Source organism: Anolis carolinensis, unplaced genomic scaffold, assembly GCF_035594765.1.
Source record: "Anolis carolinensis isolate JA03-04 unplaced genomic scaffold, rAnoCar3.1.pri scaffold_9, whole genome shotgun sequence".
Classification (NCBI taxonomy): Eukaryota; Metazoa; Chordata; class Lepidosauria; order Squamata; family Dactyloidae; genus Anolis; species Anolis carolinensis.
In genome coordinates this window covers 27,441,862-27,464,068 of record NW_026943820.1, presented here as the reverse complement: position 1 = coordinate 27,464,068, position 22,207 = coordinate 27,441,862, and the positions used below count along the sequence as shown (strand labels likewise).

At 45.9% G+C, this 22,207-nt stretch overlaps 1 protein-coding gene across 1 annotated transcript; it reads left to right on the top strand.

Moving 5' to 3' along the window:
* Positions 1-8,588: 8,588 nt before the first annotated feature.
* On the top strand, positions 8,589-21,538 carry st3gal2 (ST3 beta-galactoside alpha-2,3-sialyltransferase 2). Its single transcript, XM_062961518.1, has 6 exons — positions 8,589-8,927; positions 11,011-11,204; positions 12,659-12,838; positions 13,123-13,168; positions 14,758-14,877; positions 17,891-21,538. Exons 1-6 carry the CDS (start codon positions 8,589-8,591, stop codon positions 18,062-18,064), a joined length of 1,053 nt encoding a protein of 350 aa, XP_062817588.1. The 3' UTR covers positions 18,065-21,538.
* Positions 21,539-22,207: the final 669 nt, after the last annotated feature.

Sequence of the window (22,207 nt, the reverse complement as noted above, 5' to 3'; positions counted from 1 at the left end):
TAATAATAATAGAATCCTAGAGTTGGAAGGGACCTCCAAAGGCCATCCAGTCCAACCCCCTTCTGCCCTCATGCAGGAAAAGCACAATCAAAGCACCCCTGGCAGATGGCCACCCAACTTCAATAATGATGATGATGATAATAATAATAATAGAATCCTAGAGTTGGAAGGGGCCTCCAAAGGCCATCCAGTCCAACCCCCTTCTGCCCTCATGCAGGAAAAGCACAATCAAAGCACCCCTGGCAGATGGCCACCCAACTTCAATAATGATGATGATGATAATAATAATAATACAATCCTAGAGTTGGAAGGGACCTCCAAAGGCTATCCAGTCCAACCCCCTTCTGCTCTCATGCAGGAAAAGCACAATCAAAGCACCCCTGGCAGATGGCCACCCAACTTCAATAATGATGATGATGATGATAATAATAATAGAATCCTAGAGTTGGAAGGGACCTCCAAAGGCCATCCAGTCCAACCCCCTTCTGTCCTCATGTGGGAAAAGCACAATCAAAGCACCCAACAGATGGTCATTCAGCATCAATAATAATAATCTATATATATAAAAGAGTGATGGCATCATGGTGACCCACAAAACAACAAAACTACAGGCCCCCCAACTTCGAAATTTGACAACAGAACCCATCATCCACGCCTCTAGGTTGATACAACAAAAAGAAAAGAAAAATAAAGTCCTAATTAGAGCGAGAGGAATAATTGCTTTTATCCAATTGCTGCCAGTTAGAAGGCTAAGCTCTTCCAACTTGGTCTCCTAGCAACCCAAAATAAATAAATAAAAAACACTAAAAAATTAATACAATAAAATACTATAATAACAGAAAATAACTAAAAATAATACAAGAAAATAATAAAATATAATAAATAAAAATATAACTTACAATAAAATTAATAAAAAAATGCAAATAACATCAAATAAAAATTACACAACAATTTTTAACCAATACCACCACCACTTTGCCACAGCAACGCGTGGCCGGGCACAGCTAGTAATAATAATAATAATAATAATAATAATAATAATAATAATAATAATAATGATAATAATAATAACAGAGATGAATGAGACTTCAATGGACATCACGTCCAACCACCTTCTGCCTTCATGCAGGAAAAACACCATTTAAGCACTCCCAACAGATGGCCATCCATCCTCTGCATAATAATAATAATAATAATAATAATAATAATAATAATAATAATAATAATTGCAACAACAAAAATAATAGAGTTGGAAGAGACCTCAAGGGCCATCCTGTCCAACCCCCTTCTGCCTTCTTTTAGGAAAAGCACAATCGAAGCACTCCCAACAGATGGCCATGCAGCCTTTTGTTCATCTTTCCAAGCAGCCTGATCTTAGAACCCCAATGGGTTCTAAGGGTGTTTCTCTGGGGCAAAACTAGCTCTGGGCCCAGATGGGTCAGGAGAAGGCCAGCAGTGCAGGGCTCCTCCTCCTCCTCCTCTTCTTCCTTGTCCATTCAGCTCTGGCTTGAGAGATCCTCTCCAGGCCTCTTGACAGCCTTTGTTTGCTTTCCCAGTCCAGCTATGCTGGAAGAAAAGGGCCTTTGTTGTCTGTCATTTCCTCCCTCCACCAGTTAAACAGATGTTTCTTTCCCGGAGGGCAGATGCCTGCCTGCCTTCTTTGCAAAGGCCTCCGCCGGGCACAACAATTCCCAGTTTGCAAGGGGCTCGCACCTCACAGGAACCCCCTTTGAACTGGGAATAATAATAATAACACGGCAGACAAAAAACCAGTACAAGAAAACTGCACTACAAACTAGGGCTGACCGTTGGCACAACAAAACATTGCATGGAAAGTTCCTTGACAAAATTGAAGGAAAATCTGATAAGGAGAAGACCTGGCTCTGGCTCACGAATGGGACCCTGAAGAAGGAGACAGAAGGCCTGATCCTTGCAGCCCAGGAGCAAGACATCAGGACAAAGGCAATTCAGGCCAAGATTGAAAAATCAGCTGATGACCCAAAATGCAGACTGTGCAAGGAAACTGACGAAACCATTGATCATATCCTCAGCTGCTGTAAGAAAATCGCACAGACAGACTACAAACAGAGGCACAACTATGTGGCCCAAATGATTCGTTGGAACTTATGCCTCAAGTATCACCTCCCAGCAGCAAAGAACTGGTGGGATCACAAACCTGCAAATGTATTGGAAAATGAGCACGCAAAGATACTGTGGGACTTTCGAATCCAGACTGACAAAGTTCTGGAACACAACACACCAGACATCACAGTTATGGAAAAGAAAAAGGTTTGGATCATTGATGTTGCCATCTCAGGTGACAGTCGCATTGACGAAAAACAACAGGAAAAACTCAGCCGCTATCAGGACCTCAAGATTGAACTTCAAAGACTCTGGCAGAAACCAGTACAGGTGGTCCCGGTGGTGATGGGCACACTGGGTGCCGTGCCAAAAGATCTCAGCCGGCATTTGGAAACAATAGACGTTGACAAAACCACAATCTGCCAACTGCAAAAGGCCACCCGACTGGGATCTACGCACATTATCCGAAAATACATCACACAGTCCTAGACACTTGGGAAGGGTTTGACTTGTGATTTTTGATTCGAAATCCAGCATATATATCTCATTTGCTGTGTCATAATTTTCATAATAACAATAACAATAACAATAACAATAACAATAATAATAATAATAATAATAATAAGTTACAGGAGGGCTTCTTGACCAGTTCCTGCACCAACTCTAGTGGCAAAACACAACCCAGAACTGGATTGCTGTGAGTTTTTCAGGCTGTCTGGCCATATTCTAGCAGCATTCTCTCACAACATTTCGCCTGTATCTGTGGCCAATGGCATCCTCAGAGGTTCTGTTGGACAATGAAGCAAGTGGAGTGCATATATACCTGCAGAATAATAATAATAATAATAATAATAATAATAATAATAATAATAATAATAATAATAATAATAATAATGGGTGCCGTGCCAAAAGATCTCAGCCAACATTTGGAAACAATTGACATTGACAAAATTACGATCTGCCAACTGCAAAAGACCACCCTACTGAGATCTGCACGCATCATCCAAAAATACATCACCCAGTCCTAGACACTTGAGACGTGTTCGACTTGTGATTTTGTGATATGAAATCCAGCATATCTATCTTGTTTGCTGTGTCATAAAATAAAATAATAATATAAATATTATATTGGGCCTGAGCCCTCTTTCTCCTCCTCTTTCCCCAGGCTCCTTGCAAAGCAGGAAAGTCCCTTGCAAGAGGCACCTTCGCTTTCTGCTGCCAAGTGTTTAATTACTGGTTTTGATTCTTTTTTCGGAGTCGCTTGTATTTTTTGCCAGCTGCCTCCGAAGGAATGGCGTTTCAGGCTGGAAAAGATGGGGTTGTGGTTGACCCACAAATGCCGAGGCTTGTCTTATTGCAGGGAAGGCCAAGAAACACAGCACGGAGTGGGGCCGTGGCTGGGATGTTCAAAAAGGGATTCCCGTTGCTGCTTTCCAATTTCCAAACCCTTCCCTCCGGTTATAACCATTGCAAGTCTCGACAAAGTAGAAGCCGCCCTTCCTGCCTTCTCCTCGGGGCATTCCCTCTCTCTTTCTCTTTCTCAGTTTCAATCTGTCTGTCTGGCAAGTAGAAACGTCTGAGTTTGCACAACTCCAGTTGCACAATGCAAGGACTTGGAGCCTCATTGGCCTCCAGAAGAGATTCCCACCACTAGCTTTTGGGGCAGGTATCATTCCCTTGCATTGGTTTCCCAGTTTAAGGTCTCAAAGTAACTGGCCTGAGACCTCTCCAACTGGGACCTCCATCTTAGGGTCACTGCCATTAAAGGGGAATGTATGTATATATATGTGTGTGTGTGTGTGTGTGTATAAATGTAATGTGCGTTTTCCCCATGGAGTAAACAACAAAACCACTGAACCAAATCACACCAAATTTGGCCACAAAAGACATCTGTCTTTCAATAAAAATCAAGAAAAATAACGATCAAATTACAGAGGCTGAGGAAGAGCCGTTCTCCTCCTGGCTGCCAGTCAGAAGGACAGGCCCCACCCCCTTTAGGCCCCGCCCCTTCATTTCATAGCAACCACCTCAGCCGCAATGGCACCCAGGGGACAGGCAGGTTTCAGTTAGCCCTCTTCCACACTGCCTATAAAATACAGATTATCTGATTTGAACTGGATTATATGGCAGTGTAGACTCAAGTCCCTTCCACACAGCTATATAACCCAAAATGCCAAATCAGATAATGCACAATATCTGCTTTGAACTGGATTATCTTGCATCCACACTGCCATATAATCCAGTTCAGTGTGGATTTTATACACTTGTGTAGAAGGGGCCTCATATAATCCAATTCTAAGCAGATAATATAAGATTATAAATATCATATATAAAAATTACTGTGATATAATAAAACAGACAAATAGAATCTCTAAAATCAGGACAGTAAATAAAGAACAACACTTTGAAAACAGACCAATTCCAGACAGGAAACCATCAAGGTCAGCTAACACCTCCCAACAAAGGATTCCCCCAGAGAGGAATCAGCCAGGCTTTGAAGCTACAAGGCCATTGAATGCTAATCAAGGTGGCCAATTCACAATGCCACAGCAAGGTGTGGCCAGGCACAGCTTATATGTGTGTGTGTATGTATATGTGTGTGTGTGTGTGTATGTGTGTGTGTGTGTGTGTATATATCCAGTTTATTAAACACTTACTAGGAAAGTGTTTGAGCCCTCGGTTTGGTAATGTGTGGAGCCCGCAGGTGGTGCAGCGGTTTAAACTGCTGAGCTGTTGAATTTGCTGACCAAAAGTTCGGCGGTTTGAATCCGGGGAACAGGGTGAGCTCCCACTGTTAGCCCCAGCTTCTGCCAAACTAGCAGTTCGAAAACATGCAAATGTGAATAGATCAATAGGTACCGTTTTTGCGAGAAGGTAACAGATTTTCGCTGTCCAATGGCTGACGAGAGGCAGGCTGGAAACTTCAGGCAAAGAAGACATAGTTTTATTATTAGATTAGAATTATAGAATCCTAAGGTTGAAAGGGCCATCCAGTCCAATTCTACCAAGATGCAGGAAAATCGCATTCAAACCACTCCTGACAGATGGCCATCCAGCCTCTGTTTAAAAGCCTCCAAAGCAGGAGCCTCCGTCACACTCTGGGGCAGAGAGTTCCACTGCTGAACAGCTCTGTCTCACGATGTGGAAGTTCTTCCTAATGTCCAGGTGGAATCTCCTTTCCTGTCGTTTGAAGCCGTTGTTTCTCCATTACTGCAGGAAAACCTTTGCCGTCCCACACTGGCTTTTAGGAACTGGCTGCAAAGAGCTTTGACTTTGATCCTGTAATGGTTTTATTTGAAATGGGCTTAACTCCATCCACAGCTTAATGCCCTTATAGTGATAACCAGGAGCTTCTATTGGAGGGACTTTATCTCTCATTTAATTGCATTGACTTACTGTATATACTCGAGTATAAGCCTAGTTTTTCAGCCCTTTTTTTAAGACTGAAAAAGCCCCCTTTGACTTATATTCGGGTGAGGGTCCTAGTTGGCTTATAGTTGGGTCAGCTTATATTCGAGAATATATGGTACATTTATTATTTTTCTCTATTATTATTGGTATTATTACATTTATTACTTTTCTCTGTTATTGTTGCTACTATTGCATTTATTTTACTCTATTTTTATTATTATTAATACATTTATTATTTCACTCTGATCTTATTATTATTATATTTATTATTTTACTCTATTTATTACTACCTGTATTATTTTCCTGTATTTATTATTATTATTATTACATGTATTATTTTACTCTATTATTATTATTATTAAAAGGATACATAAGCACATTTACATTGAAGAAGATGAGAATAATGATTTGATCAGAGTTGGACAGTCTTATCTTAAATTTGAGCTTGATGTAAATATTTCTGAAATTTACCACTCTCGGCTTATACTGGAGTCAATGTTTTCCCGAATATAAGCCGAGGCACCTAATTTAACACAAAAAAACCCAAACAAACTGGGAAAACATTGACTCCAGTATAAGCCGAGATACCAATGTGGGATGGGAGGGGAAGCAGAAGGCGTGTGAACTGGGAAGTTACTTTGTTTGTTCTGCCTGTTGCCACTATTATTTATTATCATTCGCTTTATTTACACTCCACCCTTTCTGCAAAACTGTTACTGTTTGACAAATGAGACCCGCCTTTTTTATTTTTTGCATTGCCTGCTGCTTCAGGATGGGGCTTAGAGTCAACAAGAGATGATGTGCACAAATCTGCAACATTCCTGGAAAAATGTCCTTCAATTTTTATTTTATTTTGTTAGCCTCTTGCGTCTCAATTGCAACAGTAACAATGATGATGGTAGTGTGAAAAAGAATGTGATCATGTTGTTTGTTGCACCCTTGAGCCGGACAGGGATTCCCTTTGATGCAGACTGGGACTCTCCTCGATCTGGACTGGGATTCTCTTTCATGCAGACTGGGGCTCCCTTTTTATCCGGACTGGGATTTCCTTTGATCTGGACCAGGACTTCCTTTGATCCAGACTAGGATTCCCTTTAATGCAGACTGGGATTTCCCTTGATGCGGTCTGGGATTCCCCTTCATCTGGACTGGGATTCCTTTTGATCTGGTCTGGAACGCCGCTTAATGCAGACTAGGATTCCCCTTCATTTGGACTGGAATTAATGCAGACTGGGCTCCTTTTGATCTGGACTAGGATTTCCTTTGATCTGGGCTGGGACTCCCCTTGATCCAGACTGGGACTCTGCTTAATGCAGACTGGGATTCCCCATCATCTGAACTGGTATTCCTTTTCATGCAGACTGGGGCTTCCTTTGATTTGGACTGGAATTCCCCTTGATGCGGTCTGGGATTCCCCTTGATCTGGACTGGGATTCCTTTGTATCCGGACTGGAACTCCGCTTAATGCAGACTGGGGCTCCCTTTGATCTGTACTGGAATTTCCTTTGATCTGGACTGGGACTCCCTTTGATCCAGACAGGGATTTCCTTTGATGCAGACTGGGATTCCGTTTGATCCGAACTGGGATTCCTCTTGATCTGGACTGGGATTCCCCTTAATGCAGACTAGGATTCCCTTTAATGCAGACTGGGATTCCCCTTTAATGCAGACTCGGGCTCCCTTTGATCTGGACTGGTATTTCCTTTGATCTGGACTGGTATTTCCTTTGATCTGGACTGCGACTTCCTTTGATTCAGACTGGGATTCCCCTTAAATGCAGACTGGGACTCCCCTTGATGCAGACTAAAATTCCCCTTGCTCTGGCGCATCAACCGTGGCCTCCTGCTTCCTGCCGTGTGCCTGCCTTGCCCGGGGCTCCTTCCTTTGGCCTCCAGCCCAGCCTGGCCTCCCCTTCCTCCACTTGGTGCTGCTTCCGGTGGGAGAAGAGGAGGAGGAGGAAGACCCTCCCTCTTGGCTCTTCCTTCCTGCCAGCTGCCAGAGAGGAGGGGTCTCAGGGCTGCAGCTGGAGGGTGAGAAAGGCAGGGGGGCGGCCACGCCAGAGACCCTCCTCCCTTCTTCCCTTCCCTTTTCCCTCTTTGTCCAGGTGCTGCTCCCTTTGCCTCCCTTCTTTTGGCCTCTTTCTCAATCTCTCTCCCTTTTCCTTCCATTTTAGGGCTCCCCGGCTGCAGGAATTCCTTCTCTGAGGGATGATGATGTGAAAGCCAAAGGAGGAGGAGGAGGAGGAGGAGCCAGGCTGCAGACTGACTGCTGCTTCCTTCCACTGCTGCCACTGCACGGCTGCTGCTTCCTCTGCGCAGCCCAGGGCAGAGAGTGGGCCTTGCCTTCTCGCCTGCACAATGGATGGGCCGGAAGAGACCCCCGGAAAAGGGCCACCCTCCCCGGCCCGGCAGATGTGCGCCGCAGCTGTCTCCTAGGCAACGGGAAGCAGGAGGCCTCCCTCTTGCAAGCAGGGTGCTGCCATGAGAAGCCGCAGAAGCGAGGACTCCCGTCGAGCGATGGCTTGGGGGTCCGCGGCTCTGAGACAGGGCCGCAAGTGGCCTTCTGCCGCCCTCCCTTTGGGGGAAAAGGGGGACAGGCCTCCCTTCCCTGCCGTTGTCGCCGTCGTGCCGAAAAGGCCGGTTGTGGAGAGGAGAGGTCTCTGACAACACATTTCTTGGCTCGGGAAGGATTGCGGCCAGCCTTGTAGAGTTTGCAAAAGACTGTCATTTCCTTGCTTGGTGCGTCGGATACATTTGGGAAGGTTTCCGTTGTAGTTTGCAAAAGACTGTCATTTCCTTGGTTGGTGTGTTGGGTACATTTGTGCCGTTGACGCAAAGAGGAACCCGTCGGCATCACTGTTAGCAGGTAATGCAAAGGCAACCCATCGGCATTACTGTTGATGCTCCATACCTGAGCTGCACGTGGAACATCTCCTCCCCAGGACTCTCTTCGTGGGAGGCTGTGCTTTTTTAGGGAAGGTGGATGCATGCATGTCTTTTTAATCCATATATCACTCCGTACCTGAGCTGCAGGTGGAACGCTTCCTCTCCCGGACTCTTTTCCCCCCTCCCTTGTCTCTCAGGTGCTCCTCCACCATGAAGTTCTCCCTCCGCTTCTGGTTCCTCTCCACCGCCTTCCTGCTGGCCTTCGCCATGTCCCTGCTCTTCACCTACTCCCACCACAGCGTGGCCTATTTGGACCCGGGCGGCATGAGCGGCAGTGGCGGCATACACAGGGTGAAGCTGGTGCCCAGTTATGCCGGGATGCATCGGCTCAGCAAGGAGGGCCTCTTCGTCAAGAGCTGCTCCTGCCACCGCTGCCAGGTCGGTGCCGAGGACGCCGAGTGGTTCCGCAGCCGCTACGACGCCCGCATCTCCCCCGTCTGGACCCGGGAGAACATGGAGCTGCCCCTGGACGTCCAGCGCTGGTGGATGGTCAGTCCCAAGCCTTTGGAAAGGGGAGAAAGGTCTTTCATGGGGGTGAAATGGGGGCCAAACGGCTGCCGGGGTGGCCTTCCCTACTCTACGGACTCAGCCACTCACTCTCCGCAGAACATCCGTTGGCCATCAAGGGCTGCATTTGCTCATCTTACACAAGGATGCTCGTCTTACATAGGCAGCCCCCAAGTTACAAACACAATTGGTTCTATGTGTTGTCGAAGGCTTTCATGGCCGGGATCCAGAGCCGGTCCAACAATGAGGCGAATTAAACGGTCGCTTGGGGCGCAAAACATATAGGGGCGCAGTTGGGACTGCTTTTTCTATTGATTTCTACAACATTTTCACTTATCCGATGCTTTTATTTTTCAGTGATTGGTTTGGGGGGGGGGCACCAAAATTCTGTTCGCCTACGCTTGAATATTACCTAGGGCCGGCTCTGCCGGGATCACAGGGTTGTTGTATGTCTTTCGGGCTGTGTGGCCGTGTTCCAGAAGCATTCTCTCCTGACGTTTCGCCCACATCTATGGCAGGCATCCTCTGAGGTTGTGAGGCATGGATAAAACTAGGCAAGGAAAGTTTAGCCATGCCCCACAACCTCTGAGGATGCCTGCCATAGATGTGGGTGAAACGTCAGGAGAGAATGCTTCTGGAACATGGCCAGACAGCCCAAAAGACATACAACAACCCCACAATTGGTTCTGCAGCTTTGTTCGTAAGTTGTATTTGTTGGGGAAAAAAACTACCCTAAAATGTAGCAGAGCATCCAAAAATAGACAGGATACTAAAAGTTGAGCATTCAGCTCATTAGGCAGCAGAGTGAGCGGTGCCACGTGATGTGGCTGCAACGAATTTAGAGCTTAGGCAGGCAAAGATGCAGAGTCCAACCTTAAAATCAAACACACATACACACATATACGTGTATGTATGTGACTATATATCTATATACAGCAGAGTCTCACTTATCCAAGCTAACCGGGCCGGCAGAAGCTTGGATAAGCGAATATCTTGGATAATAAGGAGGGATTAAGGAAAAGTCCATTAAACATCAGATTAGGTTATGATTTTACAAATTAAGCACCAAAACATAACGTTATACAACAAATTTGACAGAAAAAGTAATTCAATACGCAGTAATGTTATGTTGTAATTACTGTATTTACGAATTTAGCACCAAAATATCACGATATATTGAAAACATTGACTACAAAAATGCATTGGATAATCCAGAGGCTTGGATAAGCGATGCTTGGATAAGCGAGACTCTACTGTAGAGTCTCACTTATCCAACCTAAACGGGCCAGCAGAATGTTGGATAAACAAATATGTTTGATAATAAGTAGGGATTAAGGAAAAGCCTATTAAACATCAAATTAGGTTATGATTTTACAAATTAAGCACCAGAACATCATGTTATATCACAAATTTGACAGAAATAATGCTATGTAGTAATTATTGTATTTACGAATTTAGCACCAAAATATCACGATTTATTGAAAACATCGATTACCAAAATGTGTTGGATAATCCAGAACGTTGGATAAGTGGGACTCTACTGTAGTAATTACTGTATTTACAAATTTAGCATCAAAATATCACGATTTATTGAAAACATCGATTACAAAAATGTGTTGGATAATCCAGAACGTTGGATAAGTGAGACTCTACTGTATATAAAAATGTAATGTGGCGTCTTACTATGGAGTAAACAACAAAACTACTGAACCCAATCACACCAAAATTGGCCACAAAAGACATAGTCATCCAAAATAGACCTGTTACGATTTCCAAACAAATTCACCTTAAGACCAAACCTGCAGAACCTCTCTCCAAGGTGCTGAACCTTCACCTGGAATTAAACTCTGATGCTGGAGAGCGCCTGTAAAGCTGCATGCAAATCTTCCAAAGCAGCTGTCAGTTTCATGTGTTTTGTAATTCTGTTTTAATGTTCGTTTACTTGTAGATTAGATAGTCAGGAAATACTTTTAATATAAGCATTAATGCGGGGTCGAAATACACATGGTGATGATGATGATGATGATGGTGGTGGTGGTGATAGAGGCTATGCTTGCTTCCTCAGATGCTGCAGCCGCAGTTCAAGTCCCACAACCTGAATGAGGTCCTGAGCAAACTCTTCTTGATCATCCCCGGAGAAAACCCCTACCGCTCCCGGCCGTCTCCGCAGTGCCTGCGCTGCGCCGTGGTCGGGAACTCGGGGAACCTACGTGGTTCCGGATACGGACGGGAGATCAACGGGCACGACTTCGTCATGCGGTGCGTACGGTGCGGAATGGGGCCAGGTGGAGGCTGTAGGACCATGGAGTCGGAAGGGAGCTCTAAAGGCCATCCAGTCCAACCCCCTTCTCTCTGCCAGGCAGGAAAGCACCATCAAAGCCCTCCTGACAGATGGCCACCCAGCCTCTGCTTGATGATGATGATGATGATACTTATAATAATACTAGAATCGTAGACCTGGATTCCAGGAGCCATAGAGTCCAACCCTTCTGCAATGCCGGAAAAGCACCATCAAAGCACCCCCAGCAGATGGCGATCCAGCCTCTTCTTAATAATAATAATAATAATAATAATAATGATAATAATAATAATTATTATTATTATTATAGAATTGTAGAAGTGGACTGGACCACATGGGCCATCTAGTCCAACCCCCTTCTGTTATCAGGTAGGAAAAGCACAATTAAAGCTCTCTTGACAGATGGCCATCCATCCTCTGCTTAATGATTAATAATAATAATAATAATAATAATAATAATAATAATATAGAATGGAAGAGATCGTATGGGCCATGTCATCCAGTCCAACCCCCTTTTTCCATGGAGGAAAAGCACAATCAAAACTTTCCTGATGCCATCCAGCCTCTGCTTAATGATTAATAATAATAATAATAATAATAATAATAATAATAATAATAATATAGAATGGAAGAGATCACAAGGGCCATGCCATCCAGTCCAACTCCCTTCTTCCATGGAGGAAAAGCACAATCAAAGCTCTCCTGACAGATTGCCATCCAGTCTCTGCTTAATGATTAATAATAATAATAATAATAATAATAACAATATAGAATTGGAAGAGATCACATAGGCCATGTCATCCAGTCCAACTCCCTTCTTCCATGGAGGAAAAGCACAATCAAAACTCTCCTGACAGATGACCAGCCTCTATTTAATGACTAATAATAATAATAATAATAATAATAATAATAAGGGCCTCTAAGCAGGCAGCAACTCTAATGGCCAAATTGCGAAAGAGGGCACTTTTGCTTATGTTTTGGGCATTACATTTGCCAGTAAGTACTTTTTGGGGGTTTCTGGGTTTTGAAAATTGAGGTGCACATGAGATTTGATGGTGCATGAGTTGATATGGGTATTTCGTAGCTAGGAGCGAGGTTGTCTCCTTGGATGGGCCTGCTTATTCATACAAATATACATACACATATACACATATATACATACACATATATACATACATATAAACATATATATATACACACATCATGCACATCTATATATACACACATATATATTCATACACATATATACATGCACATATACGGATACACATATATACACACACATACACCTATAAGCATACATACATACTCAGATATGTATACACATACTCAAAATAATAATAATAATAATAATAAAATAAAAATAAAAATACTAATAATAGTTTTATTTCTTGCCTGCCTCTCCTCCCTGCAGGATGAACCAGGCCCCGACGGTGGGCTTCGAGGCGGACGTGGGGAGCCGGACCACCCACCACTTCATGTACCCCGAAAGTGCCAAAAACCTTCCGGCCAACGTCAGCTTCGTCCTGGTCCCCTTCAAAGCCCTGGACCTGCTCTGGATCGCCAGCGCCCTCTCCACCGGCCAGATACGCTTGTATGTCTTTGGGCAACTGAACAAGCGGTTTGGGGAGATTAGCGGGAGTGCGAATACTCGCAGGATTTGGGGGTAATTGTCCTGGGAATCTGGGAGTTGTAGTTCACCCTTATACAGACAGCACTGAACACAACCAATGACAGATCTGGACCAAACTTACCTAACATTCCAAAACAATGCCTTCTTCTAATAACCTGGCCACAGCTGGGTCCCGAAGCTAGTACTTAATAAAAGCTGCTTTGCTCCTTTGATGCCTCATTCCCTCTCTGTTCTCCTCTCCGCAGCACTTACGCCCCGGTGAAGCCCTTCCTTCGGGTGGACAAGGAGCGGGTAAGACCTCCGCAATGATGCTCCTAATACTAAAGAAGGGGAAAGGAGGGGTCCCTGCGGAGGGAGGGGCTGCATTCATAGAATCATAGAATCATAGAATCATAGAATAGTAGAGTTGGCCATCTAGTCCAACCCCCTGCTAAGAAGCAGGAAATCGCATTCAAAGCACCCCCGACAGATGGCCATCCAGCCTCTGCTTAAAAGTCTCCAAAGAAGGAGCCTCCACCACGGCCCCGGGGAGAGAGTTCCACTGTCGAACAGCCCTTCTCACAGTGAGGAAGTTCTTCCTGATGTTCAGGTGGAATCTCCTTTCCTGTAGTTTGAAGCCATTGTTCCGTGTCCTAGTCTGCAGGGCAGCAGAAAACAAGCTTGCTCCCTCCTCCCTATGACTTCCCTTCACGTATTTGTACCTGGCTATCATGTCTCCTCTCAGCCTTCTCTTCTGCAGGCTAAACATGCCCAGCTCTTTAAGCCGCTCCTCATAGGGCTTGTTCTCCAGACCCTTAATCATTTTAGTCGCCTTCCTCTGGACGCTTTCCAGCTTGTCAACATCTCCCTTCAACTGTGGTGCCCAAAATTGGACACCGTGTGATTCCAGGTGTGGTCTGACCAAGGCAGAATAGAATAAGGGGGAGCAGGACTTCCCTGGATCTAGACTCTATATCCCTATTGATGCAGGACAGAATCCCATTGGCTTTTTTAGCAGCCGCATCACATTGTTGGCTCATGTTTAACTTGTTGTCCACGAGGACTCCAAGGTCTTTTTCGCACACACTGCTGTCAAGCCAGGCGTCCCCCATTCTGTATCTTTGATTTCCATTTTTTCTGCCGAAGTGAAGTATCTTGCATTTGTCCCAGTTGAACTTCATTTTGTTAGTTTCGGCCAATCATCTCTCTAGTCTGTCAAGATTGTTTTGAATTCTGCTCCTGTCTTCTGGAGTGTTAGTTCTCCTTAATGCAAACTTGATGATCGTGCCTTCTAACCCTTCGTCTAAGTCGTTAATAAAGATGTTGAACAGAACCGGGCCCAGGACGGAGCCCTGCTTGTGGCACTCCACTTGTCACTTCTTTCCATGATGAAGACGACGCATTGGTGAGCACCCTTTGGGTTCGTTCGCTTAGCCAATTACAGATCCACCTAACCGTAGTTTTGTCTAGCCCACATTTTACTAGTTTCCTTGCCAGAAGGTCGTGGGGGACTTTGTCGAAGGCCTTACTGAAATCCAGGTACGCTACATCCACAGCATTCCCTGTATCGACCCAACTCGTAACTCTATCGAAAAAAGAGATCAGATTAGTCTGGCATGACTTGTTTTTGGTAAATCCGTGTTGACTATTAGCAATGACCGCATTTGTTTCTAAGTGTTCGCAGACCACTTCCTTAATGATCTTTTCCAGAATTTTGCCTGGTATTGATGTGAGGCTGACCGGACGGTAATTGTTTGGGTCGTTCTTTTTTCCCTTCTTGAAGATAGGGACCACATTCGCCCTCCTCCAATCTGCTGGGACTTCTCCCGTTCTCCAAGAACTCTCGAAGATAATTGCCAGATAATCACATTACCTTCCCCTCCACCCATGTTGTCTTCCAGGTCCAGATCTACAATCCTGCTTTCTTCAAATACATCCACGACCGCTGGACGGAGCACCACGGGCGCTACCCCTCGACGGGGATGCTGGTGCTCTTCTTCGCGCTGCACGTCTGCGACGAGGTCAGCCTGGTTGTCGTTGTCATTGCTGTGAAAATTACTATAAGAGAGGCCTCTGTTGGAATATTGTTTGGGAAGGATTAGATAGGGCTTCCAGTTTTCTATTTCTTAACCATCCATTATTCTATGTTTCTATAAATTCCAAATTTATTTAATGCTTAGACCAATAGGTCTTTCGCATGCAAGACAAACAAACAAATACACAAAAGCCAGATCATCAAATACAATATAAAACATGCCATTAAAACCCTATATAAATCATTAAAACATTAAAATGCTGCAAATATCAATGTCAGGATATGCCCTTCAAATACTACATGTCATGGATTAGCACCAACATAATTAAAAACAAGATAAAACCAAGTAAGTACAGCATTATTAAAACCCAAGCAGTAAACACCTTGGATATAAAAAACCACTATTAGTTAAAAGCATCCCCAGCACAGTTGACCGCGACATCGGAGATCAGTTTTGCCTGGATTTTCTGAGCAGCCAGGGCAAAAAGGGCCACCTTTTGAGTAACTGCAGGGTTAATGTCGGACAGAAGGTAGAAAATCCCTTCTGACACCGTATTCATTAGGAGGGGATAAAGAATAGGTCCCAGAATTTTAGTTTTGGCTTAGAATACAAAGGGCAGGAAAACAAATAGTGAGGCAAATCCTCAATTTCTGGGGCCCCCCACACACATAAACGAAGAGCCAGAGGGATGCCTGTATATCTACCATCAATCACAGCTGTTTCTATATATACTATATCCGTGGTGACACAATGGGTTAAACCGCTGAACGGTTGAATCTGCTGACTTAAAGGTTGGCAGTTCGAACAATTGGGTCAGGGTGAGCTCCCACTGTTAGCCCTAGCTCTTGCCAAACTAGCAGTTCAAAAACATGCAAATGTGAGTAGATCTGATGTAATCGGGTCGCAAATCTGTAATTGTAGCAGTACTGAATGACTGAGGATGGTGCAATATTGCTGCCTTGCAGCGTTTTAATTTTTGTATACATTTTATCATGTTTTAATTGTTTTGTTTTATAGTATATTTGTTGCTGGCCCTCGTGGCAGAATGTAAGCCACTCTGAGTCCCCTCGGGGAGAAGGGCGGGGTATAAATGCATGTAATAAATAAATAAATAAATAAAGAACTGTGTTACATAGTGTAAAGGTAAAGTCTAGTTGTGTCCGACTCTGGGGGTTGGTGCTCATCTCCATTTCTAAGCCAAAGAGCCAGCGTTGTCTGTAGACGCCTCCTAAGTCATGTGGCCGGCATGACTGCATGGAGCGCCATTACCTTCCCGCCAGAGCATTACTTTACTGATCTACTCACATTTGCATGTTTTCAAACTGCTAGGTTAGCAGAAGCTGAGGCTAACAGTGGGAGCTCACCCTGCTCCCCGGATTCAAACTGCCGACCTTTCGGTCAGCAAGTTCAGCAGCTCAGCGGTTTAACCTACTGCGCCACCGGGGCTCCCAGTTATAATAATCATAATAATAATAGTAATTTTATTTCTTACCCACCTCTCCTCATGGCCTGAGTCAGGTGGCAGAATAATCAAAATACATAAATATTGTAAAAATGCCACAAATACACATATCTAAATGTATTTCTATAAAACCATTAGAATAGGCATGAGCAAACTTGGGCCCTCCAGGTGTTTTGGATTTCAGCTCCCACCTTTCGTAACAGCTTCAGGCCCTTTTCCCCTTCAGCCACTTAAGTGGAAAGGAAAGGAAGGAAGGGGCCTGAGACTGTTAGGAATAATGGAAGTTCAAAACACCTAGAGAGAGGGCCTGGGCTTGAGGAAGCTAGGAGTATCTCCATATAATCCAGTTCCTTACAGCCCCTCATGGGCATAATCAAAATCAAAGATGGCAGGGCCCTAACAGAAGCTGAAGAGATCAAGAGAAGGTGGCGAGACTACACAGAAGATTTGTATATGAAAGAGATTGATATTGATATTGATAATTAGAACCAGAGATTCTGAGGAGTGAGGTTGAATGGGCCTTAAGAAGCATTGCTAATAAGGCAGCAAGAGATGACGGGATCTCAGCTGAAGAGATCAAGCTGAAGAGATCAAGAGAAGGTGGTGAGAATATACAGAAGATCTGTATAGGAAGGATAATAATATTGAGGATAGCTTTGACGGTGTGGTGAGTGAATTAGAACCAGACATCCTGAGGAGTGAGGTTGAATGGGCCTTAAGAAGCATTGCTAATAACAAGGCAGCAGGAGATGACGGGATCTCAGCTGAAGAGATCAAGCTGAAGAGATCAAGAGAAGGTGGTGAGAATATACAGAAGATCTGTATAGGAAGGATAATAATATTGAGGATAGCTTTGACGGTGTGGTGAGTGAATTAGAACCAGACATCCTGAGGAGTGAGGTTGAATGGGCCTTAAGAAGCATTGCTAATAAGGCAGCAGGAGACGATGGGATCTCAGCTGAAGAGATCTAGCTGAAGAGATCAAGAGAAGGTGGCGAGAATATACAGAAGATCTGTAGAGGAAAGATAATAATATTGAGGATAGCTTTGACGGTGTGGTGAGTGAATTAGAACCAGACATCCTGAGGAGTGAGGTTGAATGGACCTTAAGAAGCATTGCTAATAACAAGGCAGCAGGAGACAACGGGATCCCAGCTGAAGAGATCAAGCTGAAGAGATCAAGAGAAGGTGGCGAGAATATACAGAAGATCTGTATAGGAAAGATAATAATATCGAGGATAGCTTTGACGGTGTGGTGAGAGAATTAGAACCAGACATCCTGAGGAGTGAGGTTGAATGGGCCTTAAGAAGCATTGCTAATAACAAGGCAACAGGAGACAACAGGTTCCCAGCTTAAGCGGCTGAGGGGGAAAAGGAAGGTGCCTGAAGCTATTAGGAATGGTGGGAGTTGAAGTCCAAAACATCTGGAGGGAATGCCAATGCTTGCATTAGAATATATTGGAAGGAATGGCTCCTTGGGACGGGAGCCATTGCCGCATCCTCAGGAGGTCCCTCTTGCTCTTTCCTCCGCTGCAGGTGAATGTCTTTGGCTTTGGGGCCGACAGCCGGGGCAACTGGCACCATTACTGGGAGAACAACCGCTACGCGGGGGAGTTCCGCAAGACCGGGGTGCACGACGCCGACTTTGAAGCCCACGTCGTCGGCGTCCTGGAGAAGACCGGCAAGATCGACGTCTACCGCGGCAACTGAGCCACTTCCGCGCCTTCGACCCAGAGCAACAGGTGACTTCTGACGGATCTCCTTCGCATGGCGGGAAAGTTGACATGTGGCAGAGCACTTGCCGATTGAAGAGGCGCCTGACCAGACGGATCTTCTCCGAGGAGGGTGCCAGGAAAGCAAGGAGATCGTCCGGGGAACGAGAAGCTCCCTCCGGCTTCCCGAACAAATCCCCAAAGAATGTGAAGCTGAAACCTCAACAGACCTCTTTTATTTTTTATTCAAAGGCAAAGTCAGCAACAACAATCAGCTTTTCTTGGATAAGGAAAGTTCCCTTTTTGTATTTTCATGTTTGGAAAAACAAGACAGCGGCACAGGATTGCCTTGAGTTTTACAATCATGGAAGGAGATGATCATGGAAACTCATGGACCTTGACGTCCAGGTGGACGCTAGCCTTTCAGTGAGGAACGGACACTCCACCTCCTTGCTATGAGACCGAGTGTCCCTATGGGGAGCGGGGCGGGCATGGCAATGGCACTGGGGTGGTGCATCCAGTGGCTTCCCTCTCTTTCTTTCCTTCCTTCCTTCCTTCCTTCCTTCCTTCCTTCCTTCCTTCCTTCCTTCCTTCCTTCCTTCCTTCCTTCCTTCTCTCGTTCCTGGGACTGGGGGCATCCGGATGATGACCCACCTTTTTCCCTCCTTGCACATTATTCCCATTGTTGAAGGTGGAAGGAGCCCCACATCTGCTCCGAAACAAGGCCAGGGGTCTCATGAACGGTGGAAATTGTTTCTCCCCCAGAAAGGAAAAGAGCTGCTGGACTCCAGAGAAGATTTATTGCTTGCTTGTTTTGTTTGGCTTTGTCCCTTGAAAGTAGAGTGACGGGAAGCGGTTTGGCAGGGCGGAATCGGCCACTTTCCTGCGATTTTCCTCCTGGATTTTATGTTCGATGTCTCCGTTCCCTTTCTGATGATGTGGGATGCCGAAAGAAGCCGGTTCGAACGGAGCCATCGCCGGGACAGATGGATACCACGTTCCTTTGGGATCTTTTCTTCTTTGTTTTGTATTCATAGCACTCGCCGGAGGGAGAAGGAGAAGCCCCAGTGGACTCCTTTTTGTTTCTTGAAAGATTGGATTGGGCAAAGGGCTCTTTTTTTTCTCCTCCAAAAGTGCAATCATGCCAAACAGTATTGGATAAAAGTCCCTTCCTTTTTAATTATGGAATAATTAACCTAAATTGAGTGGGTTGGGGACGGGGTGGTGGGGGTCCTGGGGATGACTTGAAGGACCTCCTTGCAGCAGGGACTTGGTGTGCTGTCTCTTTCCTTCCTTCCTTCCTTCCTTCCTTCCTTCCTTCCTTCCTTCCTTCCTTCCTTCCTTCCTTCTTTCCTTCCTTCCTTCCTTCCTTCTTTCCTTCCTTCCTTCCTTCCTTCCTTCCTTCCTTCCTTCCTTCCTTCCTTCCTTCCTTCCTTCCTTCCTTCCTTCCTTCCTTCTTTCCTTCCTTCCTTCCTTCTTTCCCTCCTTCCTTCCTTCCTCTCACATGTCTCTCCCATTATTGTCTCTGAAACGTAAGAGAAGAAAGTCGAGCAAATCAACTACAGTAGAGTCTCGCTTATCCGATATAAACTGGCAGGCAGAATGTTGGATAAGCAAAACCGTTGGATAACAGAGTGTGTGCTTGCTCACCCTCATTCACTCACTCACTCACTCACTCACTCACCAGGCCGGGTCCCAGCAGCAATGACAGCAGCACCAGGACCTGGCCTGGTGAGTGAGTGAGTGAGCGAGTAAGCAACGGAGGGCCTTTGCCACCCTCCTTTGCTCGCCCTCCCTCCTTTGCTCACTCACTCACTCACCAGGCCGGGTCCCAGCAGCGACAACAGCAGCACTAGGACCCGGCCTGGTGAGTGAGTGAGTGAGCGAGGGAGGGAAGGAGGGAGGGACAGCCTTTGCCACCCTCCTTCGCTCACCTGTCCTCCCTCCTTTGCTCACTCACTCACTCACCAGGCCGGCTCCCGGCAGCGACGATAGCAGCCCCAGGACCCAGCCTGGTGAGTGAGTGAGTGAGTAAGGGAAAGCCTTTGCCTCCCTCCTCCACTCACCCGCCCTCCCTCGCTCGCTCACTCACTCACCAGGCCGGGTCCCAGTAGCGCTGACGACAAGCACTAAGACACAGCCGGGTGAGTGAACAAGTGAGTGAGTGAGTAAGGGAGGGAGGGCTTTTGTCGCCCTCCTTCACTCGCACTCCCAGTTTCCCTCACTCACTCACTCACCACGCCGTATCTGGCAGCACCAGGACCTGGCCTAGTGAGTGAGCGAGCAAGCAAGAGAGGGCAACTCTAAGCGTCGGATAATACGGTGTGTCGGATTAGCAGAAGTTGGATAAGCGGGACTCTACATCTGTCTCATGCATGAGGTTGAGTGGGACCCTTTTTTCCAAACCTTCTCTCCAAATGGATGGATGGAAGGAAGGAAGGAAGGAGAAAGGTCTGTCTCTTAACCTTGCATGCTCAGCCAGATTTCCGAACTGAGCCGGGATCTTCAGAATGGCTTTGAATGTGCAAAGGGCTGCCTTGGACTCTGCTCTCCACCTCGCTGCAACGAATGTGGATCTTGGCCTGGTGCTTCTCCCTCTCTTCCCCACTGCAACCTCCCCGTCTCTATCTCTTCCTTGGTTTCCCTTCCGTTTTCCCATTGCCATCAAGAGGGGAAATCCCGCATGCATGTGCTGTGAAGCAGCCAAGCCAGAGACAGAGAGGAGTCAAGAGTTAGAAAAATGTGGGGTTTTCGGGAGGATGAGAGAGGGGGTACTGCACGCTACGGAAAAAGGAATGCAACCGGGCACAGGAACTGATACGAGGGAACAAAAGACCGAACTCTGCACATGCTCAAAAAGAGCTGAGTTGCATCTCTGTCGGTCACCTGATGGCTTTGCCTTGCCAATGTAACCCGTTGTATGACGATGCCGCCCCATAGCCCTTGGCCCTGTCGCCCATGGAGCTTCCTTCCTGGGAAAGCACCATCCGCAGCAGGGTGGGCTTCTCTTGCCGTGGCTGCGCTTGGGCCGGAGAGATGCTGCGCTGGCAAGAAAACCCTGAGGCCGCACCACACTCAGACCTTCTCTAACACCCAGCTATGGAAGGGCAAGCCCTGGCCAACAAGCCTCATCCAAGAGGCACTTGCCAAGCCTTCCTGATGCTTCCTAGGCTCCCGGGGCAAGAAGGTCAGGGTCTTTGGTTTTCCTCCTCCTCTTCCCCTCATCCTTCTTCCTCTTCTTCTCCTTCTTCTCCTCTCCTTCCTATTCCTCCTCCAACCTTCCTTCCTCTTCTTCCCTCCTTTTGCTCCATAGGACTTTTCCCTCCTTGCAGCCAAGCATCCCGCGTCCCTTATGGTCAGCATTATCTCCCCTTTTGCGGCTCCCTCCCTCCTCCCTTTTGTACTTTTTAACTTCACTGGCAACTGGATTTATTTTGTGTTTGATTGTACAAAATAAAAGCAAAGAACGGTCTCTTTTCCCTTCTGTTGGCTTCTCTGGTGTGAAGGGGGTTGGTGGGGTCAGGACAGCCAGTGGGGAAGAAATAGCATTATTATTATTATGAATTATTATGATCATCACATGCATCAGGCCACAGATAGACAAAGATGTGCTGGCCTGTATAGGCAAGATAATAATATCGAGGATAGCTTTGACGGTGTGGTGAGAGACTTAGAACCAGAGATCCTGAGGAGTGAGGTTGAATGGGCCTTAAGAAGCATTGCTAATAACAGGGCAGCAGGAGACGACGGGATCCCAGCTGAAGAGATCAAGCTGAAGAGATCAAGAGAAGGTGGCGAGAATATACAGAAGATCTGTATAGGAAAGATAATAATATCGAGGATAGCTTTGACAGAGTGGTGAGTGAATTAGAACCAGACATCCCAAGGAGTGAGGTTGAATGGGCCTTAAGCATTGCTAATAACAGGGCAGCAGGAGACGACGGGATCCCAGCTGAAGAGATCTAGCTGAAGAGATCAAGAGAAGGTGGCGAGAATATACAGAAGATCTGTATAGGAAAGATAATAATATCGAGGATAGCTTTGACAGAGTGGTGAGTGAATTAGAACCAGACATCCCAAGGAGTGAGGTTGAATGGGCCTTAAGCATTGCTAATAACAAGGCAGCAGGAGATGACGGGAT